The sequence below is a fragment of the Colletotrichum jinshuiense genome, chromosome 3 (assembly GCF_051148585.1).
Source record: "Colletotrichum jinshuiense chromosome 3, complete sequence".
NCBI lineage: Eukaryota > Fungi > Ascomycota > Sordariomycetes > Glomerellales > Glomerellaceae > Colletotrichum > Colletotrichum jinshuiense.
Window position 1 is genome coordinate 4,551,051 of NC_139310.1, and position 25,811 is coordinate 4,576,861.

Sequence of the window (25,811 nt, forward strand, 5' to 3'; positions counted from 1 at the left end):
GCATTCGAGAGGTACTGAAAGGTTGAAAAGGATCTTAGTTATTAGTCCATGCTGGTGCCACAATTAATATCGAAAGTATCATTTCCGCTAGTGATCACCTGTATCATGTGTTAAAATACGACTTTACACGTCATCATTCTTGTAAGGAAACCTACCGCCTACCCAGCAAAATGCAGAAAAAGGCACCCCATATCACCCGCCCAAGATGCCAGCGACCTGAGCAAATATGATGGACAAGCCCTAAAAAACAGGCCTGCAGACCTAGGTCTGTATTTCGCAGACTTCATGTGCTAATGCTCCCGAATTTTGGGGGGTCTTAAATCGTCTTGCCCTGGGTGCTGCCCCTTGGCTTCTTCTGCGAGACGAACTTTGTCTATCTTGGTTCGCTCAATGTTGTCATGTGGCTCTTCAAAGCCCTGATTATCATTCTCATCTTCCTTTTTGGTTATCATCTCAGTCAGCTCTTGCTTGAAAACGGTCTCGGTAGAACCCTCGGGGCTTGTCTGCATCTTGAAGCCCTGCTTTTCGGTAACCATAATCTTTTTGGTTTGTTGCTTGGCCATTCTTTTGTCAAAACGGCTCAAGAGATGCTCAAGTGGACAAACGGCCGCTTCCCATTCCTTGGTGCCGGTGAGAGTACCGCCTCGGCAACGGTAACATGTGCTTCCATGCTCGATGAACAATTGATGAAGTCCATATTTGAGGCGGTCCGGAACTCGGACATTGCAATGCTTGTAGGTATCATCTCTGCCTGCCCCTCTTGGGGCCCATCCCAACCACCTGGAAATTCGCCAAACGTGCGTATCTACAGCAAAGCTGGGCAGCTGGAGACAGAATAGGAGAAGACAGGAAGCTGTCTTGACGCCAACTTGTGGATATTTGGTCAGTGCCAACATAGCCTCGTCTGCTGACATGATGCGAATGTGATCTAGTGTGAGCACACCGCTGTTGATCTTGAGCAACTGGTGATCTTTCTGGCCTTGGGTGAGGTTTGTAGCGCCAGAAACATTAGCAGGCTCTCCTGTTTCCGCTTCCCTGATGTATGCAATCTTCCTGAGTTGGTTCTCGTCATATATCATGTCGAGACACTTCTTCATGGCACCATATTTTGTCTTGCCCAGCCCAGCTGGAGTCAGGACCTTCACCACGTCTTCTTCAGAAGATAGTCGTACCTTGTCCCAGTTGATACTTCCTGCGCCAATTCCATTCACTTCAAGCTGGCCGAATGCTTTAATTATACCATCAACAGCTTGGTCGGCACGTTCTCGTTGTGTATGTTGGCTGATGAGCGTCCTCATCATGGCATCGACCAGATCTGGCACTTCTCCACATCCAGCGACAGTGGTAGAAGGTGGCGGGATTTTTTCTGGAGGTTTGAACTTGAGGGTTTTCCGCTCCTTAGAGTCTTCTTTCTCTGCAGTTGCATGCTCGTTGATAAGGATATCGTAGACGATCTGGCACTCCTCTTCAGCTGGACCGGGCCAATCAGGGTACGGAGTCTCTCCTGGCATCAATTGATAGTCGTTATCGGGTGTTTTCTTGGGCACACCCCGCTTCTCCGAAGCCGACCTAAGGGCTTCCTCGCTCATTTTATTCCTTTCCATTACTATGGAATTGGAGTCGTTGGCAGTGTATTGGTGATTTTGCTCCTGAATATTTGCTGGTTGGTAGTGAATGTTGCCGAGTCCATGAGGGAGAACCCCAGTGCTCTGCCGTACTGGCGCATGTTGAGCTTGCGCCTTCTTTGTCCGCTTATTTTGCTGCGTCTCTTGAAAAGGTTGGGTGGTATCGGCAAGCCGTTTGGTCTTTGTTTGGACGCTGTTCACGTCTTCCACTATCGGTTTCTCGAGCGAGAGGGCTGCCTCCCTTGCACTCTTCGCGGCGGAACGAGTCTGCATTGTTGCACATTAGTGCAGAGAACCAAACTCAAAATGAACGCCTAGAAATAATTGCAAGAGGATAAACGCGGAATCAGAAAATGGCTTGTCTGTGTATTGTCTGATTGAGGACTCCTCATGTAGAAAGAGGTTGAAGAGTCTCCCCCTTTTTATGTGCGACCCAATTGACTGAGCGGGTTAAACACAGGTAGATGTCCGTATTGCTTGAAACTTCGCAATTGTTCCTATGCATCAGGAAAGTGACACTGATAATATATCTTGATTCAACTTGTGCAGCAACTGGCTTCGTCTGCAGAAGAAATTTTGGTTGATGGTTTGTCCTGTCAGTGATTCCTTGCACAAGGAGGGGCGTCCACGACGGATGATGTTTATTGCTTCAAAGGGTATCAAGCGCCCGATACTTTAGAATAGTTTGTTTGGCGTGCCGGCTCATTCATTGGAACCAGAAGTGTCAGAGTCTGTGATAAAGAACAGTCAGTGAAAAAGACAGGGATTCAGTTGGGGTTTTGGCTGTGACAGTTTTCAAGGATGAAATGGTAAAACCAACCAATTTTTGAACTTGATTTGAACAACTGGAAGACAATATTTTGCAAGAGGCACGGATGAAATGACTGGTTCTGGGTCTAGATGCGAGGTGTTTTGTCGGAATTTGTATTGTGGTTGGTGTCAAAGGATGGCAGACAAATGCGTGGAGGAAAGAACGGATGTATGTGAGTAAAGAGGATGTGGGGCACCATCCGTTGCGCCTGCACTTTCTCATCAGTTGCTCTACACTGGATCATAGTAAATACAAGGTCGGATTAAGCACGTGATGGTCAAATGGCAGTCTGGAGGTCTCCAGGAGCAATTGGGGCGTTTGTAAGGCACCTGAATCCTGAATTACCCCGAACTGGGTATCTAGATAGAATTAGATAATGAGCCTTGGATAAATTCTAATCATTAACTCGAACACAGGCAAAATTCAGGGTTATTGATGCAGTATATTTTAAAACCCGCTGTTTGTAGTCAAAGTACGGCCGGACTGCTGAAGGGGATGTTGTTTTTAGATCTGCGTTGTTTAATGGGTATACTGCTGATATGTAAACGAGAAAGTGTTTGATACACGTCAGAAATATGTTGTTAATGTTGAAAAATAGACTCGGATATGCCAATGGACCAGCCTGGGGCTTTTGGGAGAACACATCGACCAATTCCCCTGATTTGTGAGAAATGAGGTCGTGGGAGCGGGGTTGTAAGCTTAGAGGTTTCTGAGATTTGGTCAACTACAGGGATACAGACAGACAGGTCGAGATTGTATGTTATATTAGTCATACGATTGCCTCTAGAAGTCTATCCTCAGACTATATTTAGAAATGCTGATTGGTAAGTATTTTAGACAGGAGATGGTTATCGTAGCCAAAGCATGGTTGCGTAAGTGCAGTTGAAGGCAGCATAAAAGCTTGACAATAACTTTGTGATTGTGAAAAATCTGAGGGTCTAATTCAACTTCATTCATTTATATGTTTTTTAAATGATTAAAGGAGACTATCACGGTACTGCTTAAACGAGATGTAACGAGTGAGAATCTGAAATAGCAGTGTGAAGTATCCAAATAAAATATTGCTAATAGAATTTAGGATAACATTCTCAACTCAAGGATGGTGGTTTTCTCATCAAACTATGTTCGGTGAAGTTAATCAGTGAAAATTTTAAACATTGAACAGCTGGCAGTCTCTAATTGAATCTTGGCTCTAGGCTGTGAGAACTAACCCCGGGACCTCGCAGTTGACGAACACAGACTCAGTGTTGCCCCTGATTTCATCCCAAGGAATCCTGGTGAGGGATATTGTAGGAAGTCTTTGTTTGAGTGATGTACATGCATCTGTGCCTCAAGACCCTCTTCGTTTGTCAACCTGCTTACACATTTTCCTGACGCACGCCTTGTGGAGAGTCCTTTTGAAAACGCCCTTCACGATCTTTTATCCTTATTTTGACTGTTTCCCGTCCTCTATCATCAAACGCAGTATGTCACTCAACTTGATATGTACGACTTTTGTTTTGACTTGTGATTTCAACCTGAGCCATCAAGCGCAGCTTCCCTTCTTGAAAGAACCGCTCCTGGTATATTCACTCCCGATTCACATTCTTGCAACTCCGATGGCTTGACCTCACCCGATAATTAGCGGGCCAGCCTCAAACTCCGATGAAATCACACCAAAAATGCCACATCTGAACCCCACCAACAACACCATAGATTTCAAAGGTGACTTTCATAAGACAATGCAAAGCGGTTGGAAGAGACGTTGTACACATTCAATCGCTCTTTCCCCTTTTCTCCAGCCCGTCTTGCCTCTCAGCTTTACCTCATCAGCTGCCTCTCAATCCTTGAAGTAGTATCCCCCACCTCACTTTCCGCAAAGTCGACAAACTCTTTTCTCTCCACCATACGAAGTCTTTTCCCCCGTATCTACAGTCGGCTAGACTTTTTCTGCTGTCTTGCGACAGACGAAACGTATACTCGTTCCTTGAAGACAATACCACCATTTTACTTCGCCTGTCAGAGATGGACGGATTGTCCTGACGGGAGAGGATATTCTTCGATCTACTGCGCCCTTCCAAAACTCCGATCCCGAGGGGAAACACTGAATTGAAACCCACGAAGCCTCCCTTTCGACGTTTGAGGACAAGTCAACAGCCGATCACAAATTGTGCTCTCGGCGACCCACCGCCCTACTTTGGACTTGTCGTGCAAAAATACCAAGTAAGTAAACTGACATCTACCCGTCTCCTTCCTTGGATGGCTCTAATAGGCGCCCGGAATCCATTTAGTCAGCCAGCATGACGGTATTAAGACGCTCTGGGGGTAGTCCCCAAGACGCCATCGTGATTGATGACGACGAGCCCGCCTACTCGGCCGAGGACCGACAGGTCGTCGACCTGGAGAGGCGCATCCACCAATATCGTCCACGGGACAGAAATCACTCGCTTGGCACTGACATCAGTAGCTTAGATGTACAAGACGAGGACGCAGTTGCCAGCGAAGAAGTGGCGGATATCATAGACCTCACCGTCGATGATGACTCAATCTTTGTTTTGTTATCACAAATTCGTCGTTCAGAGCCCCGGCCCAAAGGTATACAGCGCCAGCATGAGAAGATCAAAGTAAATGGCAAGTTCTGGATCAAGCTGAACAAGTTGTACGAGCTCGATACGGATCAAGGCCCAAATTCAGTCACTGAGGTTTACTTCATTCTGGTTACCGCAATTACCGAAGACACCCAAACCCACCAATACACGGTCAGAGGGTTGCCATTCACTCGATCGCGAAAATTGTTGGCCAAGCTGCCTCGGAAACTGAACGAAATCTTCGCCATGTACGAGCTGACGGAGGGTGATTACCGTACTCCAGAACAGCAATCAAGCATCGAAGTAACGCCCGCGGCACTACTGAGACCCCGAACCCTCCACCTTACGAATGCTCCATTTCCTGATCATCGCTATGACTCTTGGGCTTTCGCCAATCGCGATGCGGTGGAAAAGGAAGGCCCTCTGGTCTGCAGATGGAAGTACTTCGTGCACTACGAAAACGCCCAGAAGAAGAAGCTACGCAAGGCGCATCGCTGTTCTCTGGAACGAATCAGAGAGCATGAGGTCAAGAGGGAAGAGTTCCGGGTCCCGGAAGAAATTTTGAGACAGGACTGGAGAGGCGAAACAACTCGCGGAGGCTCTCACATTCCCGAAGGTCGGGCACTCGCCGCTGGTGAGCCCCCCTCGAAGCAGCTTTATACTGTCTTCGACTCGTTCTGTGGTGCTGGAGGATTCTCTCGTGGAGCAGAGCGAGCAGGCTTGTCTGTCAAATACGCCGTCGATCATTGGGACAAGGCGTGCAACACTTACCGCCTCAATTTCCCAGACACTCAACTCTTTGAGCTGTCTATCGATGAACTCTTGCTCACGCAGGAGAATGTCAATATGCGCGCTGACATTCTCCACCTATCTCCCCCTTGCCAAACATGGTCTCCTGCCCACACCGTCGCAGGTGCCAACGATGAGGCGAACATTGCAGCACTGTTTGCGTGTCGAAGCTTGGTAGAAAAGGTGCGACCCCGGGTTTTCACACTCGAACAGACATTCGGTCTCACAAAAGCCTGCCATCGCCCATTCTTTTGCTCGCTGATTGGAGGCTTCACGGAGTTTGGCTACTCCGTGGCCTGGAAGGTTGTTAGTCTTCAGAACTGGGGGCTTCCCCAGAAGAGAGAGAGGCTAATCATGATTGGGGCCTGTCCCGGTGAGAAGCTGCCTCCTTTCCCTGCTGAAACGCACTCCGAGAACGGCTCTGGCGGCCTCTCAAAGCACGTCACCATTCGGCAGGCGCTCGCCAAAATCAAGGAGACGTCGACATTCCACAACCCTCAGGAAGAAATGAAGGATAATATCCCGCTCGGATCCGTCGCCAGTAACCCGGACCAGATCCTGCGCAGATGCATGACTTGCTCAGGCGGACAGAACATACATTGGTCGAAAACCCGGGGCTACACCATACGGGAGTTTGCTAGCCTTCAGGGGTTTCCCGTCTGGCACCAGTTCGCAGAGGCGCCCAAGTCCGCCCTCAAGAAGCAGATCGGAAACGCGTTCCCTGCAAGTGTCGTGCGGCTTCTGTGCGAGCATCTGAAGAACTGGCTGCTTGTGGAGGATGGCATAGCGCCGCCGACGAACTTGCGAAGCAGCGTTGGTGGCCGGGAGTTGATACTTGTGTCGGAAGGCCCGCGAGTTGAAATCCCTCCGGCCGTCATGCAACGCCTTCCGGACTTGGGAGGCTCTCCGAATGATGCGATCATGCTCGATGAAGGTGATCAGGTCGAAATTAAGTTTTACGAAGACTCTGACATCGAAATGAATGACGCGCCCGGGATCCCTGACTCGCTGTGGTCGCGATCACGGTCACGATCGGTGACTATGTCATTGGGAGGCACGCCCGAACCTGTTCAAGCCTGGGGCTTCAAGGAGGCACCCATTGTTCTTGACTAACAAATCGATCGGTTTTCGAGGGCGGTGTGCGATACCGCGATGATCGAAGCAGTTTATCTATCAGACTCTTTTTATACGACTGAACAATGTCTTTTTTTTTTTGGGGGGGGGGGGGGGGGGGGGGGTTAGCAGAGGAGGATTACCCACTGAAGAACGGGGAGTGAAAGGACTGGGGCTCCATGGTGGATGAAGAACCAGGGTTCAATGAAACGAAGAAAGGACTGAGTCATTAATTGTCATGTTGTCTAGGCTCACGTTGTCTATCTTTATCTGCTTTTGCCCAGCCGAGGTCTTTTGATCGCACATCATGTCCTCAGTACACTCTGATCAACCCAAGAAACGAACCCCGGCTTGCCTCCTGCCGTTTGGAACACGTCGACCGGGTTTCTGTAAGGCTTGACTTGCGCATCATTCAGCACATATGTGACATTGCTGGCCGCCATTTGATCGGGTGTCCAACCGGGGCCACGGTCGTTGTACACCGCCATGAAGGTGTAGTTGTTGGTGCGCGGATCCGTGGCTCCCCAGGGGATGTAGCCCTTGGGGCTGATGCTCGCGTCCAAGTACGACTCCATGAAGATGGAGCGGTGCTGGGCGTTCCAGGGGCGGCCGAGGGGGCAGATGCCGCGGATGGTCTGGGCGATTGAGGCGTTGGCGGCGATGACCTGCGAGTCGGAGATGTAGACGCCGTACTTGTTCTCAAACGTCGTGTTGGTTCCTAACCCCAAACTCGGTTAGTTGCCTGGCTCCTTGAGCGAATAGAATGAGAGTGAGGGAGCCTACCTTTCCACGCAGTGATGCCGCCGCCGCAGTTGCGCAGCGAGAGAGTCGACTTTTCAATGTAGGCCGTGCCGAATCCATACAAGAAATCCGTCTGTCCGGCAATGACGTTGTCGTAAAAGTAGGCGTTGCCCAACTTGCCGACGTACAACGTGTCCTGGTAACTGTACAGGCCGCAAGAGTAGAATCCGGCATTGGCCCTGCTCACGCCCACGGCGTGCGCGGGGCCGTTGGAGCGCGGAAACTCGTCGTTGCGGAAGTCGATGTTGTACGCCCGGAAATCGGTACATCCGAACGGGGTATCTTCCGGCACGGGGAAGCCCGTTGGCCCGGAGCCCGTCAGCGTGGCGTTCAAGTTGGGGCCCACGGTCAGCACGCTCGTGTAGGCATTATCCGGGAATTTGACGTCGTGGTTCGCGGCGTTCCACCACACCTGGACCTCATTCTTGTTCGAGGCCGTGGTGTTCAGAGTAACATCAGAGTACAGATCCCCTGAGGCCGGGCTGTCCGTCATGCCCAGGAGCGTCAGGGGGCCCGAGCGGGTGACATTGAGCTGCTCGGTGTAGTTGCCGGGAGCGATGAGGATGGTGTAAGGGGTGGTATTGTTGGGGAGGGAGGCGATGGCGGCCTGGATTGTGGTGAAATTTGCGCGCGAGGAGGACTTGCTGACGAAGAGGGTGTTTGGGGGACAGCCTTCGAGGGGATTGTTACACGTCTTCTTCTGGCAGTCTGCATATGTCTTGGCCGGACCACTGGGGATTGCAGCCGCGGCAAGGGACGTCCAGAAGAGGAGAACCTCTGAGAGGAGGGTAAGGGATATGGAGCTCTTCATGGTGAACTACGCAGACTGAAGACTCGAGCTGGAGCAGACCTGAGTGGCATCCAGACCACTCCAGGACCCAGAAATCTAGTTGGTATTATATACCCTCCCGTCCTACGAAAATAAAAACAAAAACCACCTACCTTCAGGCATTACCCGAGCTCGCTGCATCTTCCGACAGCTTTTCCGGCATCCCCTGCCCGGGTAGAGTCTCGCTGTAATATTCCATCTGGGCCAGCAGTGGCAGCGCGAAGTTTGCCGGGTCGGCAGGCTCGCAGATCAACTTTTGACAAGGCCGGCGCGGGGTAGCACGGAGATATTACCCCAGATGCCATTGTCCTCGGTAGGAACTCGTGAGAGCGAATGACATGCGGTGAGGTGAAGGCGGGCACATGGCAACATGGGGAAAGACGGGGTTTACCCCAACTTTGGGGCTCTGCAGATGGAAGAACTCCAAGCAAAGGTTCCACGAACCACAGTCGACGCCGAGAGCGGCCCTTGACGACCACGTCTGTTGGGGTGTTTAACCGCTCCGCTAGCAACAGACAATGGCGCGGGGAAGAAGCACAGCTCGCCGTTGAACAAGAAGGCGGAATCAAGCAAAACCCAAGCCTTCGGAAACGCGGCATTGCAGCAGCAAGCGGCAGCCAACCGCCTTGGCCTGGGGTCCCCCACACTGGGTACGTGGGGTCTGTTGGCCCTTAATTAGCGCTAGCCCACACGGTAATTGTCGTCCTGCGATTGCCCAATGGCCCCTGAAGAGCTTGCGCGGATTCCACTCTCCCCCATCCAATGTCGCCGGTTCTCCGGTACTCCAAATCCCCTCCCCCTCCCCCCTTGCCCCCTATTCTTCTTCTCCTTCTCCGCCAAAGAAACATGTTCCCCTGACACGCTGGCCCAGGACTCCATGTCCAACCAGCCTCAACCTCATCACCTTTCTGGCCAGACTTCCTATGCTAAGCTTTTCTCGGAAACGGCGGAAATAACCGCACGAATCGCCACAGGCATGGTCCTAGTATTGCCATACAAGGCACAAAAGCTTGTCCTGTGTTTCCCCACCGCAGCCGATGGGATGAATCGTTCCCATCCCCCCGGTTCCCCCCTCATCATTATGAAGCCTGCCGTTTTGTCCGCCTGGTCCCCTTTCGTCCACTTCGTATGGACGGAAAAACTGTAAACCATGTCGTCTGCTCTCCCCTGCCTAGATCCCATCTAGTACTATGCTTCAACTACAGTAGTCCACTATCGCGGTGTCATTGACGGTGGGTCTCCCAAGGGTGTCTTCACGCGCCGAGAGCTTCCACAACCAGCTGGAGGCTCTGGTATATATCCTGCTCCTCGCAAGGTAGCAGGCAAACATCTCAAAGGGGCATCGTACAGGAGACTCGACAGCTCGAATCCCTTGGCAATCACTTGGCGCAGAATCCTACCGCCGTCCTCTCGTTCATCATGGTTGCTCCCACCCTCCTCACCGGCCTCATCGCCGCCGCTTTGGTTCCCCTTACCCATGCCGCTGGTGCAGCCGCCCCCAAGCGCCCAGACATCAAGGCCACGCCTTTCCACCCCGGCCGCGCCTTTCCCGTCTCGGCCCCGAGAACCAAGACGTGCGCTGTGAAGCCCCTTGGCACCACGGGCGGTGACGACGCCGCCAATATTCTCCAGGCCTTCAAGGACTGCAACAACGGCGGCACTGTCGTTTTGGACTCCACCTACAACATCTGCACCCCGCTGGACCTCACTTTCCTCAACGCCGTTGATGTGGCCATAACCGGCACCGTCAACTTCTGTGATGACATCGACCACTGGCTCCCGCGTACTTACAAGTACACTTTCCAGCTCTCGTCGTCCATGTGGAAGTTTGGAGGCAAGGATGTGAACATTTACGGCAACGGCGTCGGTACCCTCAACGGCAACGGCCAGAAATGGTACGACCGTTTTGCGTCGAACGCTACCCTCGAGAGACCCATCTTGCTTGTAACCGATGGCCTTCACGGCGGCTCCATCACCGGCCTGAAGATGGTCAACTCGCCCCAGGTGAGACTCAAACCCTCCAACTTGCCCCAGAGCGTCGGCTAATATCCTACTAGTGGTTCAACCTCATCGCCAACAGCACCGACGTGCTCATCTCAGACATCACCATCAAGGTCGGCTCCACCTCGAGCAATCCGGCCAAGAACACGGACGGCTGGGACACGTACCGCTCCGATTCCATCGTCATCCAGAACTCCCACATCGACAACGGCGACGACTGCGTGTCTTTCAAGCCCAACTCCACCAACATCGTCGTCCAGAACCTCGTCTGCAACGGCTCCCACGGCATCTCCGTCGGCTCGCTGGGCCAGTACGTCGGCACTTTTGACATTGTCGAAAATCTGTACGTGTACAACACCACCATGTCCAACGCCTCGGACGGTGCCCGCATCAAGGTCTGGCCCGGCATCGACACTCCCTTCCAGCCCTCGCTTTCCGGCGGCGGTGGCTCGGGATACGTCAAGAACGTCACCTACGACGGATTCCACAACTCCAACAACGACGACGCCATCACCATCGACCAATGCTACGGCCAGAAGAACCAGACTCTTTGCAATGAGTATCCTGTAAGCTTCCCATCCATTCGCCCCTATCTATAGACTCGGGACGTGTGCTGACATCTTTCTCAGTCCAATATGACCATCAGCGATATTTACTTCAAGAACTTCGATGGCACGGCCTCAAAGAAGTACGACCCCCGCGTGGGAAGCCTCGTTTGCAGCAGCCCCTCGGTTAGTTACACGTTCTTCATCTGCAACGAATAATGCTAACACCGCAACAGAAATGCGTCAACATCAATGCCGAGAATGTTAACGTCAAGGCCCCGAGCGGCAAGACGGCGCAATGGCTTTGCGTCAACCTGGGCACTGGCAAGCTGGACATCAACTGCGTGACCAAGGTGACCAAGAGTTAATTTGTAAATTTAAACAACTAGACACGGAATCTGCTTTTAATAAAATTCCGTATATTTGAGTTCCATTTTCATTAAACACTATACGCACAGGTGCGGTCATGTAATCAACTCAATGGGTGGGTTTTAGGAAACTTACGAGTTTCCTTCCAACCTTAACCATGCCAGGCGCATTTGTACCAGTTCTGTAATAAAGTATAAAATATACAAATACTGCAGTAGATGTGATACTAATCTGGTGGGGGCCAAAAGGGAAATGCTTAGGAAAACGCAAAGCGTTTATTCTTAATTCATTGTGCAGGCGGCCAATGCCACCATCGAACGACTTACCAGAGTAAGCACCTTCAAGCCGACCGAGCAACGTCGGAGGGCTTATCTAGCCTCCACACCGCCATGTCTCTCATCTCAGGGAACCGCCAGACCTTGACGCTCCGCCTGCTAACAGTGACAAGCTTCCCGCCGCACTTCTCCGCCACCCGCATGCTGCCGGTGTTCTCGGGGTCCACCTGAGCAACAAGATGTGTGATCTCGACTTCTTCATCGTAGTCATCACCGTCCGGTTTCCCGTTCACCGGCGCCGTAGTTTCTCCTTTCTCCGTTGCCGCTCCCCCCAGAACCGTGTCGGTCGCGGCGGCGGCGGTCTTATCGCTGGTTTTGAGTTGTTCGGGAATATACACCTCCCCCCTTGGCGCCATGCGAACTTGGCTCCAGTACACATCCAGGAACATCCCCACTGCACGTGTGGCGTAGCCTTTGCCCCAACAGTCAGAGCGAAGCTTGTAGCCCACCGACAACCCCCACGGCGTGGCGCGCGTCGTCCTGACCACCCCGACCATCTTCCTGGTAGGCTCGCTGCTACCGGGGGGTGAGTAGTTTGAGGACATGACAGCGCAGTTGAGGAGCCATGGTTTACATGCATTGCCGACGATGGCCTTGGAAATGCGCTCCTTGGTGCTGTCAACTGTGTCTGTGTGTGGTTGGGAGCTGTGTGGTGAGCGTGTAAGCAATGGTCAACAGGAGACGAGGGATTAATTCAGTTCACCTCCATAGAGCGGCTTGTTCATCGGCGCATATCTCGTGGAAGTCTTGGAAGTGCTTTTCTGTATCGAGAGGTTCCAGCCAGAAATCCGGCTCGTCTGTTTGGGAGGATGACTGCATACTGTACTGAAGCGCAACGAAGGATTAGGGGTAAGAGAGACGATGTAGGTTAGCAGGTTACTTGGATGATGGGAAGCCTGGAATTTGAGGATTACTACATGTGAATACCTGGCAATGGGTACTAGTACCAGTTGATGGGAATCGACAATTCCCATCAATTGCCGAAGCAGTGAGTCACTCAATCTGGTGGCCGGGGTCAAAAGTCCCCAGTACAGAGACCATGATGACGAACACTATGCCCCGCAATTACGATACCTTCCAACGCTTTATCAAAGTGAGAAGGTTGAAAGAGCCAAAGATATCGGCGGACACCGCATATAATTTCTGACCTCCAACTTTGGGAAGAGCAGGTTGTCGACGAAAGGGCAGAGTTAGCGGCGGCGGCGTTTGGCTTCGGTGTAATAGACGTCCTGATATATACGGGTTCCCGATTCTCGCGGAAAGACGAAGGAGAACGCATAGCCGGAATCTCGAGCAGAAGTTACCTGACCACCGACTGCACCGGAGCACAAACCAACCTCGACTTTGGGCAGCATCACACTGAGTGAAGCCAAGAGTCACCTCCACGGGACCCCACAGCGCCCCTCATTTTCCTCGTCTCACACCCAGGTGTAATTCCAACACCGACTCCGATAAGATAACGCTTTTTTTTCCCCGGTCCCCAAACCTTCAAACGTTGGCCACGCGACGACGTCAATCGAAGATTCCTAACCCACGCAATTGTACCCGCGCCGTGACCCGTGATGTCGGCAGCAGGTCCTAACCAGAAACCCCTGAAGTCCGCCTTCGCGAGCAAACGAAAACAGGGTCCGTCGGGCGACAATGGCTCACGGCCGGGCAACGGTCGCGATGGAGGGAACGGCGGCGGCGGCGGCGGCTGGGCACAAAAGCGCGTCAAGATTCGCAACGACAGAGAGATAGCGGCGCAGCCTTCGGACGCGGCACTCAAAGATGGCGAGCTCGACCTGCAGGCGTTCCTGAACGCGCGCGAATTCGAAATCCGGGCCCTCGAAGAGAGCATGCGGCACACCAAGGCCGAGGCTACGAGCCGCGCCTTCCAGCAGGTGCCCCGCGGCATGCGACGGCGGACAGCGAGTCACAACGCCAAGAGGGTCCCGAAGAGGTTGCGTAGGAGGGCCCTTAAAGAGATGGCGGAGGACAATACACCCGTGGTGATGTCGAGACGGAGGAAGCCCAAGACGACAAGGGCGAGGATCCGCGCAGAGACGGCCAAGAGATTGGGGATTCTCGCAGAGAAGAAGCGGAAGAGGCAGCAGAAGGCCAGGACGAAAGACGGCGAGGCGAAGGAGATCCCTGACAAGGGCAAAACCACGATATCGACCAGGCCGCCAAGGCCAAAGATCCGTCGGAACCAGCTCAACGACCCCCCCAAGCGCAAATCGAAGTTCAGAAAGCGCCAGATCAACAAGACGTGGTTGCCGACGCACCTATGGCATGCGAAGCGGGCGAGAATGACCGGGCCGAAGGACCCCCTCTGGAGATTCGCTATACCCCTAACTCCCAACGAAAAGACGTATCGAGCGACGCATCGGGCGCAGGGCGAGAAGGGCACTGTTGCTTGGGATACAAGCTACACGAGCACAATTGGAGTCTACGGATCGGCCAAGGGCATAGAGCATGTTCTTCGAAGGCTCGGTGTAACACAGGAGAGCTGTTGGAACGACAGGGCGGCCAAGTGGAGGGCAGGCACTCGGCATTGGACCGGCTTCTTGAGCAGAGAGACCAAAGGTCCGAGGCGAGATATGTGCCCGGCGAGCATTATTTGGAATCCGGAGCCCGTTCTTGAGCAAGCTGTCTCGGAAGACGGAGCACAGCCAGAGAAGGCCCAAAGACAGGTCTTTGTCCGAGTGCATCCATCTGCATTCCTTGAGGTTTTCAACGAGCTCCTTCGACTGGTGAAGATGCAGAACCCCAGACTTTACATCGAAGACTTGCGATTCGAGATCGGAAGCATTGAGCTTACCGGACCTGCATCAACAGAGACCCTCCTAGGAATCCTCCATCCGTACCATGCTAAGGAAGGATCTGGAGAACAACATGCGGAAATATTCGGGGGCCTGACTAGTGTTATGAACCCAGCGTCACTTCCTCTGAACGCCACTCTGGGCTTCTCTGTCATGGATCCTCGCCTTCGATACCCACCGAGAAAGGTCTCCTCGCCTAACCCAGACGACGAAGCAGGGCAAAACAAGTCTCTCGAGCTGCTGGCGACGTGGCCGGCAGATGTTGGCTTAAAGCCGTATGGACTATTTCAAAGAGATGCCCGGGCTTCAGCAACCCGATTACCCTCACAAAAGTCCATAGACAAACGGAAGGGAGCCAGACGGCCAGGAACGGTTCTTGACGTTTCTGATCTCGACCCGCCGATTCCCATTCTCCTGCTAGCAACACGCTCGACGGGTACCCAAACCCAAGGAAACTGGACGGTCTTGGCACCATGGAGGTGCATTCAACCGATATGGCACAGTCTCGTTCACTTCCCCCTGAGTTCGGGCGGCAACCCCCGCTTCTCGGGCCTGAATGAGATTAGGCAGGTTGCCTTCGAGCGCAGCCTGCCGTGCTTCCCATTCGACTTTCTCGGAACCAACGCCGGTGCAGAATGGGAGATCGAGCAACGGGTCAAGCGGAAGCAAGAATGGGAACGCCGGCCCAAGAGCAAACGAGTTGCGTGGGAGTCCCTGGATTTGGGAGCTGGACGGAAAGGAGAGATTGGCAACGGGTGGGCTTGCGATATCGAGATTTTATTTAAGGATAGGACGGGGGAAAGCCAGGATACATCGTCCCCGGATGAGATGGATGTGGATAAGCCTTCGCCCGGGAAGGAGGCCCACTCAGATTCCTCAACGGGAGAGGTACTGAAGACGCTTCACCAAGTCCGGAAGAATGCCTTCCGCGCGCACACATCGTCGCCAGGATCCTGCCCCTTACCGGCCCGCTCCGTAATCAACGCCAGCATTTCCATTCTCAACCGCGGCGTGGCAAACGCCTGCGCCAGGATCTACCGCCTCCCGACGCGCCCCGAGCCGGTCCTCCCCGCCTCCTCGGCCGAAGTCCCCGCAACGGCCCCGCCCCCACCGAAATCCGTCGATGGCCTCCCCGCCGACCTCCGCAGCCGGTGGCTCGCAACGATGCCGGATTCCTTGGCCAAGCCCGCAAAGAACAGCGGGCGAGCAAAGCAGCGCGTGCCTCCCAACGCGGACTTGCAAACCCGCAAAAGGATGCTGGCCCAGACGCTCATCGCCCCTGCGGAGCCCTACCCGCCACCCAAGCCGAACCAGACGGACATGAACGGCCACCCATTGGTGCCCAACGAGGCGGACCTGATTGGATTCGTCACTACGGGTTCGTATTCGCTGAGCGAGGGCAGGGCGACGGCTATAGGGTGTCTGTCGGCGGAGAAGGCTGCCGAAGCTCTGCGGCAAGGGGGGAGCAATAGAGAGGGCACGTTGTGTATTGTCCGCAATGCCGGTGAAAGCGTCGGATGGATTGCGCGGTGGGAGGTCGTTTAAAGCCATCTTTCGCCTCAAGCATGCACATACTTATAGGCAGACGCCAACAATGTTTGCGTGTATGGTTTGACCGCCTGGGATATTTGTTGGCGGGTAGCGTACCCCGAGCCTGCATCCGCGGGGCCACGATCTGCAGCTGCAGCTACATCGGCGTTCTCTCTGCAAATCATGAGGAGTGACGTATAGGACGGCAGCGATGCACGATGCAGCACATGAAGCTTGCAGCCAGGGCCCTGCTCCACCCACCTGGGCAGACGCCAGGAGACGCCGCAAGGGCGCGATTGACAAGGCTTGAGCTAAAGCAACGTGTCGGTGGAAGAATACCTGGAGAGGGGGATATATATACCCAGATGACAGTCAGAATAAAAACATACATTGCATCACGTTTCAACAACCTTCTCGTTTTCGTCGCGCTCATCAATGCCAACATCTTGGTTCCGAAGTATCTTAAAAAGTGCCGAATCCCACCCGCGGTCCCCTTGACAATGCCAACAGAACCCTTTCCCAAACCGTCCTTTGTGACAGGCGGCTGTCTCTGCGGCTCGGTCCGATACCGCGTCGACTTTCCGTCGACCCACGACTTTGTCACAGCCGTAAGCCTCTTCCCGCCCCGCCCCCTGGCCGACGATCCTCCCTCCCCGTGACAAACAGGCTCTTACCGTGCGCCCCCTATTTATGGCTCCCAGTGCCAAACATGCCAATGCACCCAATGCCGCCGCACGACGGGCGCCCTCTTCTTCCCCATCCACAGCGTAGCAAAGTCGGCCCTCACGTTCACGCCTGATCCCGCCGCCGCCGCCGACGAGTCCTCGTCTGCAACGCGGGCGACGCCCACGACGGCGGCGCCGGCCAAGCTCAAGTCGTACCGCGCCACCCCCGGCGCGGAGCGCTGCTTCTGCGCGGACTGCGGCTCCTTCCTCTTCTGGCGCTGCGAGGGCGACGACACGCTCGATCTCGCCGTGGGGTGCATCGACCCCGAGTTTGTGTTTGGGGAGGAACGGGTTCCCGGGGGCGAGGGCGCCGGGCGGAAGAGGTATGAGGGGTTCGGGAGGGCGCTCGCCGGGGCGACGACGCACCTGTGGTGCGCCAACGAGATCGCGGGCGTGACGGACAGGATGCTGAGGGGGAAGAAGATGGAGAGGACCTCGACGCACGGCGTCGTCTTGGACGAGGACTGAGGACTGAGGAATGGGGAATGAGAATCAAGAGTGAACTGTTTTTTTGGCTGGCATGATCTAATCTTTTTTTTTTAAAAAACAAGAAGAAGCAACATGCATCTGACTGTAAGATATCCTGCCTGGTATACCGCTTTGCCTGGGCTGGGCTCGTAACAAGAAGCCGCCTGGAAGATGTAAAAATAAATCGAAAAATAAAATCAACAAAAACTCCTTTCGATCCTGTTACAACGCCGTCATTATATCCCTATCAGCAATATGCCACCCCAAGAACCAGGCTATTTTCAAGCTCATTGCCGTATTATTCGACATGGTGCCTAACACAGCACAACGCAACACCTTTAGTCTTCTTCGCTCACCTCACTCTCCTCGGCGTCGCCGCTGTTAGCCGCCTCCAGCTCCTTCTCGAGCTCCGCCTCCAGGTCATCTTCCAGGGCATCCTCGAAATCCGGCTCTGAGTCGACCTCCATCTGTTCCAGATCGACCTCTTTCTCCTCCTCCTGCTGCTGCTGCCGTTGGACTTGTCCGTTCATCGGGCTCGGCAGGTTGAAGTTGGCAAAGTCGCGCTCCTCCTCCAGATCCGACTCGCCGTCGGCGTCGTCCGCCTCCGAGTCGCGCAGGAAATCGGAGAAGCGGCGGATGTTGATGCCCTGCGAGGGGAACGCGGGCGAGAAGTCGGGCTTCTTGTTCTTGTTCTCGTCGGGGTACTCTATCGTCAGGCCAAAGTCGTCGTCGTCGTCGTCTTCCTCCTCGTCGGACCCGGCGGCCGCCTTGCGCGCCGTCTCCTTCTTCTTCGCGGGCGCCGCCGCGGGTTTGGGGGGAGGCGGTGCGTCGTTGGTCGGCAGCGCGAGCTGTATGGGTTCGCTCTTTTTCTTGTCCGTCGCCGGCTTGCGCGGTTTGGCGGCGGCCTTGTTGCTGCTGGCCGAGGGCCTCTTGGGGCCGGCCGAGGCCTTGGACGCCGGTTTCGCGGGCAACTTGTCCTTGCCGTCGGCGGCGGCGGGTTTGCGGAACTCGGGTGTGGCGGTTATGGAGGTATCGAGCTGCTCGAACTGCTGACGCAAGGTCTCGGGGTTGTCGTTGGTCGGGGTGCGCGTGACGTTCATGTGGAAAGTGGAATCGACCCTGTCGAGGATGAAGGCCTTCCTGTTCGGGTCGAAGTAGAGGACGTATTGGTTGTCGTCCATGGTGCGGGTGCCCGCGTAGCTGTACACGCCATTGTTGCCGTCTGGGAAGGAGAGGTCGAAGCTGGATTTGTCGCCGGGGGTTTCAGGCTTTAATCTCGCTGTCGCTGGCTCGGAGGGTAGGTCGGGTTTGTGGTTGTCTGTTTCGTTGCGCAAATAGTCAGCTTACTTGTCGCCAGGGAAGAACCGTAAAGGGGGGTCTGGCGGTTGAGATCGGGGCCGTACGTACATCGGACGGCGGTAAAGACCTCCTTCTGGGTGCGCCCGAGGAGGGTGTCGCTTAGAATGACGGGGTATTTCCCCGTCTTTGTTGGATCGATGAGGCCGTTCACGGCCCCAGGGACCTTGGGGACGGCCTTCTCCCTGTGGTTCGGGCGAAGTGCCGACATCGTGGCGTCTGTCGCGGGCGGGAGGCAGAGCGAGTTGAGGGAGAGGTGGAGAGAGGAGACGAGAGGCCGATGATCGTATTGGTAAGTGGAGAGAGGGTCTGCTGAACAGAGGCGGACTGGGGGGTGGTCTCTTTGAGTTCCACTGAAGTCGCCTGCAACTTATTAATTATTCCGTACAGGCTGCGGGCTATTACGGGCGGAATGGCCGAGACCGCAGGTGGGTTGCACCGCTAAGACACGTTGACCAGGGTCTTGGCGGGCGGGATAGAGGGGGGAATCAGGGAACAATTGCAGATAAGGTGACGGAAAGAAGATGCAACGCTAGATACGTTCGAGTTGTCGACAAGATAAAAGGCTCGTCGTTGTTGTTGAAGAACCAGAGTTGCAGTTAGAAGAGAAGGGGGAAAGTAAGCTACTCCTATTTTCCCAATTACCTTTTCGGATGATCTGGTCGCTTGATCCATCCAGGCGTACCTTAAATTCGCCGTCAGTGACTATGAGACAAGCTGACGCTTGGGCACCTTAATCAGCGATCATGGTAACAACCGCTTATGAGAAGTGTATTTCGCCTTATTCCCGTCCCCGCTAGAAGCAGGAGGGGTGTTTTCAAGACCAGGTCAGGCTCAACGCCCAACAACATCACATAGCCTTATCTATCGAGGCGTCTCGCAATGGTTGCTGCATCGTGTATATCGAAGTTGTATGTATGCTATTTGATTGAGAAGAAGGCGCAGTGGTCTCCGAATAAGAGAGCCTTATGGACGAAGCTATGAGCCATTCTAAATTGAGTTTGAGCTTAAGTTTGAAATGCCCCAGGGCGGCAATTGCCAGCTGATTATTTTTTACGTCACTCATGCTCTGGCCACTTAGTTTCGTTCAAGTTCGTACGAAGAGACTCTTCATTGCACGTTTGCCTTGACTGCAGTTACTAAGGGGCCTTCGATTGGGCGGGGCTGCTCCGAAGAGAAAGGCATGACCCAGATGCCTCGCGAGAATTGACGTCAAGAAGATGAAAATACGCAACACAACAGCGTCTTGATGAATCCCGGGTTGACCTACTATGCCCTAAAATTTGTGAAAGTCCGTGGTAACATGAGATGAAAGGTTTGAAATTGAAGAAGAAAAAAACGCCGGAACCGCTGCTGCGGTGTCACATCTGGACCTGTGAGGTACCGGTCAGAGAGTATTCACCACTAGAGGTCCACAATCACTTTGAAGGTCTTCGTATCAGTCCAGTCTGCAATAAGAGGGAAACCAAGCTTGAAGATGGAAAAGTTCACCATGCAAGTCTGACCACTAACTCACCCTCCAGCTGCTTTCCTTTCTTCTATGGAAAAAATTAGGGGAAGGAGAAGAGGCTTGGTGAGAACTGGTTTTCGACGTTTCTGGCTTCTATTGTCCGAACGGGTGAGCCCCCGGATTTGGACGATAAGAATTGAGTTTATCTCTATCTGATGGCCGCGGCTAGCCGAGGAGGACCTCGGGGTTTTGCTGGCCTCGTTTTCTGGGAGCATCTGTGACATTGACATCCTCAGAGCCTTCAGATAGCCGCAACACGGTGTCAAGAAGAAGAAAAAGACCAGCAATCTTAATGATAATTCAATGGCCTCAATTGTGAAGAACCATTGTCTGCACGCATGGCCGGGTCTTTGAATTATTCACAACACTGCGGCGGGTATCAACGGCGAGGGGATCAACACTCTCTTGGTGATGCGATGAGCCGGGGTCTCTCAGTAGGGCATGGCTCTCCACATTCCCCCCAGCCTCTCCCAGATTAATGTCCAAGCTCCCCCGCCCGCTGCCCCAGTCTAGGGAGGAGCAGAGCGCCCAGCGCCCCCCAGCGCCCCCCAGCACTCTCGTCACTGCAGCAGCCGGTGCGCCTCCTCCCCCAGTGTCATCATGGCCCGCCAGGGGTAAGCGCAAACAACCTCGGATCTGACAGCCACTCAAGCTTCGGCAGCTCGCGGCATACCGTTTCCCCTTCCACCTGAGCGAGACAGCTCTGCTAGAAAATATATTTCCTTTCCCTTCCTCCCAGGAAAAGCTCCCTCTTAAGCTCACCTTCCACCTGATTCGAGTGACCGAGAGATTGAGATTTGAGATCGTTGATAACCCCCGGGCTATCTCCCCTTCCTCTGCTTAGCCTCTCCATCTCCCCTCCCAATCAATTGACTTGCATACAGCTTGCTGTCATGTCTGCGGCCGTCAACCGAGGTCTCAGGACTGCTTCCCGATCGCTGCGTCTCCAATCGCGAAGCGTCCGTCTGGCTACTCCTCTCCGCGCCGGCGTCGCCTCCACTAACTTTGCCGCCTCTTCCACCACTCGCTCCGCACCTCAACAATCCCACAACTTTTCAACCGCATCTGCGAGACAGAGTGCTGCACCCGTCATGGCATCCGAAGCAAGAGAGTACGATCCTGAGATCAAGGACATTGCAAACTACGTCCAAAGCTACAACGTCGACTCCGAGCTTGCTGTGAGTACCCGCTTCCTTGCTCTTTCCCCCTCGCCGCTGCTGTTGAGCTCTTGGCAACTGAGCGAACCGACCCGCCCTTTTTTTCTTACCCCGCGTCACAGCCAGACCCCCGCCACTAACCGCCCGCTTTCGTGAGAACAGTTCGACACGGCGAGATGGGTTTTCCTCGATACTCTGGGCTGCGGTCTTGAGGGCCTTCGCTTCAAGGAGTGCTCCAAGCTCCTGGGCCCCATTGTCCCCGGCACCATCGTTCCCAATGGCACCAAGGTCCCTGGTACCGACTTCCAGCTGGACCCCGTCAACGGCGCCTTCAACATCGGTGCCATGATCCGCTGGCTCGATTACAACGACTGCTGGCTCGCTGCCGAATGGGGTCACCCTTCCGACAACTTGGGTGCCATTCTGGCCGTTGCCGACTGGATCACCCGTACCAACAAGGCCGGCGGTAACATTGCTGGCGGCAAGCAGTTCACCATCCGCGACGTCCTCGAGGGTATGATCAAGGCCCACGAGATCCAGGGTTGCCTGGCTCTCCTGAACTCGTACAATAAGGTCGGTCTGGACCACGTTGTTCTGGTCAAGGTTGCCAGCACTGCCGTCGTCTCCAAGATGCTCGGCCTCAACGAGAAGCAGATTGCCGACGCCGTCACCCAGGCCTGGGTTGATGGCCAGAGCTTGAGAACCTACCGCCACTCCCCCAACACCATGTCCCGCAAGTCATGGGCTGCCGGTGACGCGTGCCAGCGCGCTGTCAACTTGGCCCTCAAGGTCATGAAGGGCGAGCAGGGTATCCCCACCGTCCTGTCCGCACCCGTCTGGGGCTTCTACGACGTCCTGTTCAAGGGCAAGAAGTTTGAGTTCCAGCGTCCCTACGGCAGCTACGTCATGGAGAACGTCCTCTTCAAGGTCTCCTACCCTGGTAAGAAATGTCAATGATCAGAAAGCTAGCCCAGCGACTGACCAGAAACAGCCGAATTCCACTCCCAGACCGCCGTTGAGGCATCCTCCAAGATTCACCAGCAGCTCAAGGAGCTGGGCAAGTCGGCCGCCGATATCAAGGGCGTCACCTGCCGCACGCACGAGGCCTGCATTCGCATCATCGACAAGCAGTTCAAGCCCATGGACAACTTTGCCGACCGCGACCACTGCATCCAGTACATGGCCGCCGTCATGCTCGTCTTCGGCCGCCTTGAGGCTACCGACTACGTCGACGGCAGCGAGGCCGCGACGTCGCCCCTCGTCGAGTCCCTGCGCCAGAAGTTCAAGTGCGTCGAGGACCCGCAGTTCACCAAGGATTACCACGACCCTGCCCTCCGGACCATCTCCAACGCGCTGACGGTCGAGCTGAACGATGGCACGGTGCTTGAGGAGGTTGTCGTCGAGGCGCCCCTTGGACACCGCTTGCGCAGAGAGGAGGCCAAGCCCGAGATCCTGAAGAAGTACAAGAGACACTTGGAGCCCCACTTTGACGCTGGCAGGGTCAAGCAGCTTGTCGACCTTGGTCTGGATCCCAAGAAGTTGGAGGCCACTCCTGTGGATGAGTACGTCGATCTGTATGTCGCCAAGGACAGCAAGTTCGTCTAGGCGCATAAAGAAAGAAATGAAAAGAATGGATACTATAGATGTTATGTTTCTACGTATAGGATTAGATATGGAAATCTGACAAATTGTATTGGGCGGTCAAAGCAGCATCGTCTCCGGTGTGTGGCGGGATTTGTGGTCCTTGTGTCGTATTGCGATACGTCGGTCAGTGCATCTGGATGGCTGCCTCTCTTGTCGGGTTGCGTTGCGCAATACGAGCTGAATGGCCGTATTTTCGGTCACAACGGCAAGCCATGGCTCGTCGCTGACGAGGCCCTGCAGAAAACGCCCTCCCGACTCAGACAAGTGCTACTTGAGCGTCGGCGGGGCTGTGGCACCGCCTCCCGGGATTTCATCAGGGGATGATTGGCGCCGTCTCTAGGCTGGTGATCGCCAAGCCCCGTTCCCTGAGTGGCAGTCTGGGCGGGTTCGTCCAGCAGATTTCAGTGGGCGGTGTCCTGAAGCGGGTGGGGGACGGCTAGCTCGGTTCGCGGATTGTTTGGAGTTTCACAGGCCAGACACTTCCGATTCCCAGGCTGCCTATTGCGGAACATATGGGAACCACAGCGGACGGTTACCTAAGCCACGCTGTTACTCACCCTGGTCCCTCCACCAAAAGCGCCACTTTTCCTCCGTGTCGTCTCCTGTTCGGACTTCAACACCAGTCCGACTGTCTTTGTTTGTTCTGGAAACAACATCGCCTCCCGGGTTTTCAACATCAATCATCACCTTTGATTGTTACCGTACGCCAAAACTCTACTCGCTCACCGTCGAAAAACATCGCCGTTTCAAGATCCGAACGAGCGACCGACCCTCGAAAGCCGATCATAGTCTTCTTAGTGGGGTACTATCGCAGCAGGCAACATGGACAGACAGACAATCATCGAGACCAACAGGTCGCTGCGCACCATCAAGAACGTACGTCTTACCACGCCTGGCCGATGAGGAAACAAGGATTTGTGGGATGAAGTGGTCAAGCATGATGAACTCGACACACCATTTCTCGAATCCGCTTGATCCGCGATGTCACAAATTATGTGTCTGACCTTTCAACAGGAACTCGAGAACCTCCTCGAGAAGGGTGTCATTACTGAGGACGCCTACGACAACTTCCACGCCACCCTTCCCGCCGAGACTCCCCTCCACGGCGCCGCATCCCGCGCTGCACCCAGCGCCTCTACCCCCGTCCAGAACTCCAACCCTACATCCCCGCCTCCGACCCAGGCCATGGCGGCCCTCAACGTCCAGCCGACCCCCTCCCCGGCGCCCCCGTCTTACGCCCAGACCGGCCCCCCTTCCCTCCCGGTCCGCTCCACCGAGAAGCCTATCCTGGCACACGCTCGCGCTTTGTACCGCTACGCCGGCGCCGACGCCCGCGATGTGGCATTCGAGCGCGACGACCGTATCGCCATCCACGAGTACATGAACGCCGACTGGTGGATGGGCCGAAACCTCCGCACCGGCCAGGAGGGCATCTTCCCCAAGACGTACGTCCTCGTCGAGCAGGACTCGGCCAAGGGCGCCTTCGCCCCGCAGCCGCAGCAGCAATACGCACCCCAGCAGCCTCAGTGGACTCCCCAGCCGCAGTACGCGCCTCAAGCTCAGTACGCACAGCCCCAGGGCCCGCCGCCGCAGCAGAACCCGTACAATGCCGATGTTCCGCCTCAGGCCGTTGCTGAGCAAAGCACGGGCGGCAAGGACAGCAAGGCGGGCGAGATGGGCAAGAAGTTTGGCAAGAAGCTCGGAAACGCCGCCATTTTCGGTGCTGGTGCCACCATTGGCTCCAACATTGTCAACAGCATCTTCTAGGTGTTGTAATCAAAAGGTTGCTGAAGAGTGGTGCTTAGGGATGTTCATGTTTGGGCGTCCAAAGTTGCACTGCTGATGGGAGACGCCTACGGACGACTATCTGTCGGGAGTGCTGATTGTTTTTGTTTCCTGGGACGCATCTTCTTGGGAAGCGCGAACCAGACTTGGTCCGATCGTTATTACTGGCTTTCATTATCGACAAGAACGCTGCTGCACGGGATATCTGCACATGGCACGCTCATTTTCATTTTTCTTGGAGGGGTCTTTCTATTAATGGTCATGGGTACGGCGTTTTAATACATACCGGGTATTTCGTATAAACCATCCATAAGTCCATACCGATGACATGATTTCTCGGTTCTAAGCCATTCACTAAGCTGTCTGTTGGTCATTCTTGCCTCATGGCCTTTGTGTTGATCGACGTCTGCAACGTTGGCCGGAACGTAATTACCAGGGAGATGCCGAAGACTTCAAGATAATCGGCTGGCAAAGAGGGCATATTATGTTCAGCTCCCTGCTCGATTCGGACGTGACCGAATCCGTGAAACCAATAGAGTTCAAAGCTTCGGAGGAGTCCAACAAGTCGTTGGGTTCGAAATCCCCGAACATCCGAGCTGCGTCCAGTCCCCCCCGCACCGGCCGGATGTGTGTTTGACAGGCCAGGACAAGGGCAGGAGGCCGGAAGAGGGCGGCCACGGCGCGACATGCCCTCCCACAATCTCCCCGGGGTTCTCTCAGATCGTCACAGCCCCCCCCCCCCCCCCCCCCCCCCATCTCACACCGAAGCAGTTGCTAAAACGGGAGGCAGAGTCTGTGCAACAGGGAGGCTATGACGGAAAACCGGCACCTTTGCTATCCCTTTTGGGAAAGTTTATCGACGTTTGTCCAAATCCGGGGGGCCCCTCCCTCCCACGGCATGCCGCGGAGGGTTTATGCCTTGAGATACGAGAGTTTCGCTTTCGCGGAGTCTATCCCGAGGGGGGACGTCGTGAAGTATGAACCCACGCAGAGACACGCGCACACACTTTATATCGATCGTTGAGCATGGGTGTGGCCCATCACGAT

The 25,811-nt window shown here is 54.7% G+C and overlaps 10 protein-coding genes across 10 annotated transcripts; 6 read left to right on the forward strand and 4 right to left on the reverse strand.

Annotated features, from left to right (window-relative positions):
* Positions 1 to 290: 290 nt before the first annotated feature.
* EsH8_III_001194 (DNA glycosylase) lies at positions 291 to 1,604 on the reverse strand (the record flags this gene model as incomplete). The annotated part of the gene is made up of 1 exon (XM_083262919.1): positions 291 to 1,604. The coding sequence occupies one exon, from the start codon at positions 1,602 to 1,604 to the stop codon at positions 291 to 293; it is 1,314 nt and encodes a 437-aa protein (XP_083123406.1).
* Positions 1,605 to 4,715: 3,111 nt separating this feature from the next.
* EsH8_III_001195 (S-adenosyl-L-methionine-dependent methyltransferase) lies at positions 4,716 to 6,905 on the forward strand (the record flags this gene model as incomplete). The annotated part of the gene is made up of 1 exon (XM_083262920.1): positions 4,716 to 6,905. The coding sequence occupies one exon, from the start codon at positions 4,716 to 4,718 to the stop codon at positions 6,903 to 6,905; it is 2,190 nt and encodes a 729-aa protein (XP_083123407.1).
* Positions 6,906 to 7,210: 305 nt separating this feature from the next.
* On the reverse strand, positions 7,211 to 8,517 carry EsH8_III_001196 (pectin lyase fold/virulence factor; the record flags this gene model as incomplete). The annotated part of the gene is made up of 2 exons (XM_083262921.1): positions 7,211 to 7,623; positions 7,689 to 8,517. 2 exons carry the CDS (start codon positions 8,515 to 8,517, stop codon positions 7,211 to 7,213), a joined length of 1,242 nt encoding a protein of 413 aa, XP_083123408.1.
* A 1,437-nt stretch (positions 8,518 to 9,954) lies between these two features.
* Positions 9,955 to 11,449, forward strand: EsH8_III_001197 (uncharacterized protein; the record flags this gene model as incomplete). The annotated part of the gene is made up of 4 exons (XM_083262922.1): positions 9,955 to 10,539; positions 10,593 to 11,102; positions 11,166 to 11,267; positions 11,318 to 11,449. 4 exons carry the CDS (start codon positions 9,955 to 9,957, stop codon positions 11,447 to 11,449), a joined length of 1,329 nt encoding a protein of 442 aa, XP_083123409.1.
* A 341-nt stretch (positions 11,450 to 11,790) lies between these two features.
* On the reverse strand, positions 11,791 to 12,604 carry EsH8_III_001198 (GNAT family N-acetyltransferase; the record flags this gene model as incomplete). The annotated part of the gene is made up of 2 exons (XM_083262923.1): positions 11,791 to 12,430; positions 12,489 to 12,604. 2 exons carry the CDS (start codon positions 12,602 to 12,604, stop codon positions 11,791 to 11,793), a joined length of 756 nt encoding a protein of 251 aa, XP_083123410.1.
* Positions 12,605 to 13,347: 743 nt separating this feature from the next.
* EsH8_III_001199 (ribonuclease P/MRP protein subunit POP1) lies at positions 13,348 to 16,134 on the forward strand (the record flags this gene model as incomplete). The annotated part of the gene is made up of 1 exon (XM_083262924.1): positions 13,348 to 16,134. One exon carries the CDS (start codon positions 13,348 to 13,350, stop codon positions 16,132 to 16,134), a length of 2,787 nt encoding a protein of 928 aa, XP_083123411.1.
* A 485-nt stretch (positions 16,135 to 16,619) lies between these two features.
* EsH8_III_001200 (Mss4-like protein) lies at positions 16,620 to 17,312 on the forward strand (the record flags this gene model as incomplete). The annotated part of the gene is made up of 2 exons (XM_083262925.1): positions 16,620 to 16,727; positions 16,821 to 17,312. The coding sequence occupies 2 exons, from the start codon at positions 16,620 to 16,622 to the stop codon at positions 17,310 to 17,312; spliced, it is 600 nt and encodes a 199-aa protein (XP_083123412.1).
* Positions 17,313 to 17,650: 338 nt separating this feature from the next.
* On the reverse strand, positions 17,651 to 18,879 carry EsH8_III_001201 (RNA polymerase II transcription elongation factor-domain-containing protein; the record flags this gene model as incomplete). The annotated part of the gene is made up of 2 exons (XM_083262926.1): positions 17,651 to 18,630; positions 18,720 to 18,879. The coding sequence occupies 2 exons, from the start codon at positions 18,877 to 18,879 to the stop codon at positions 17,651 to 17,653; spliced, it is 1,140 nt and encodes a 379-aa protein (XP_083123413.1).
* Positions 18,880 to 21,071: 2,192 nt separating this feature from the next.
* EsH8_III_001202 (protein PDH1) lies at positions 21,072 to 22,940 on the forward strand (the record flags this gene model as incomplete). Its single annotated transcript, XM_083262927.1, has 3 exons — positions 21,072 to 21,356; positions 21,498 to 22,275; positions 22,327 to 22,940. The coding sequence occupies 3 exons, from the start codon at positions 21,072 to 21,074 to the stop codon at positions 22,938 to 22,940; spliced, it is 1,677 nt and encodes a 558-aa protein (XP_083123414.1).
* Positions 22,941 to 23,801: 861 nt separating this feature from the next.
* Positions 23,802 to 24,746, forward strand: EsH8_III_001203 (SH3 domain-containing protein; the record flags this gene model as incomplete). The annotated part of the gene is made up of 2 exons (XM_083262928.1): positions 23,802 to 23,855; positions 23,994 to 24,746. The coding sequence occupies 2 exons, from the start codon at positions 23,802 to 23,804 to the stop codon at positions 24,744 to 24,746; spliced, it is 807 nt and encodes a 268-aa protein (XP_083123415.1).
* Positions 24,747 to 25,811: the final 1,065 nt, after the last annotated feature.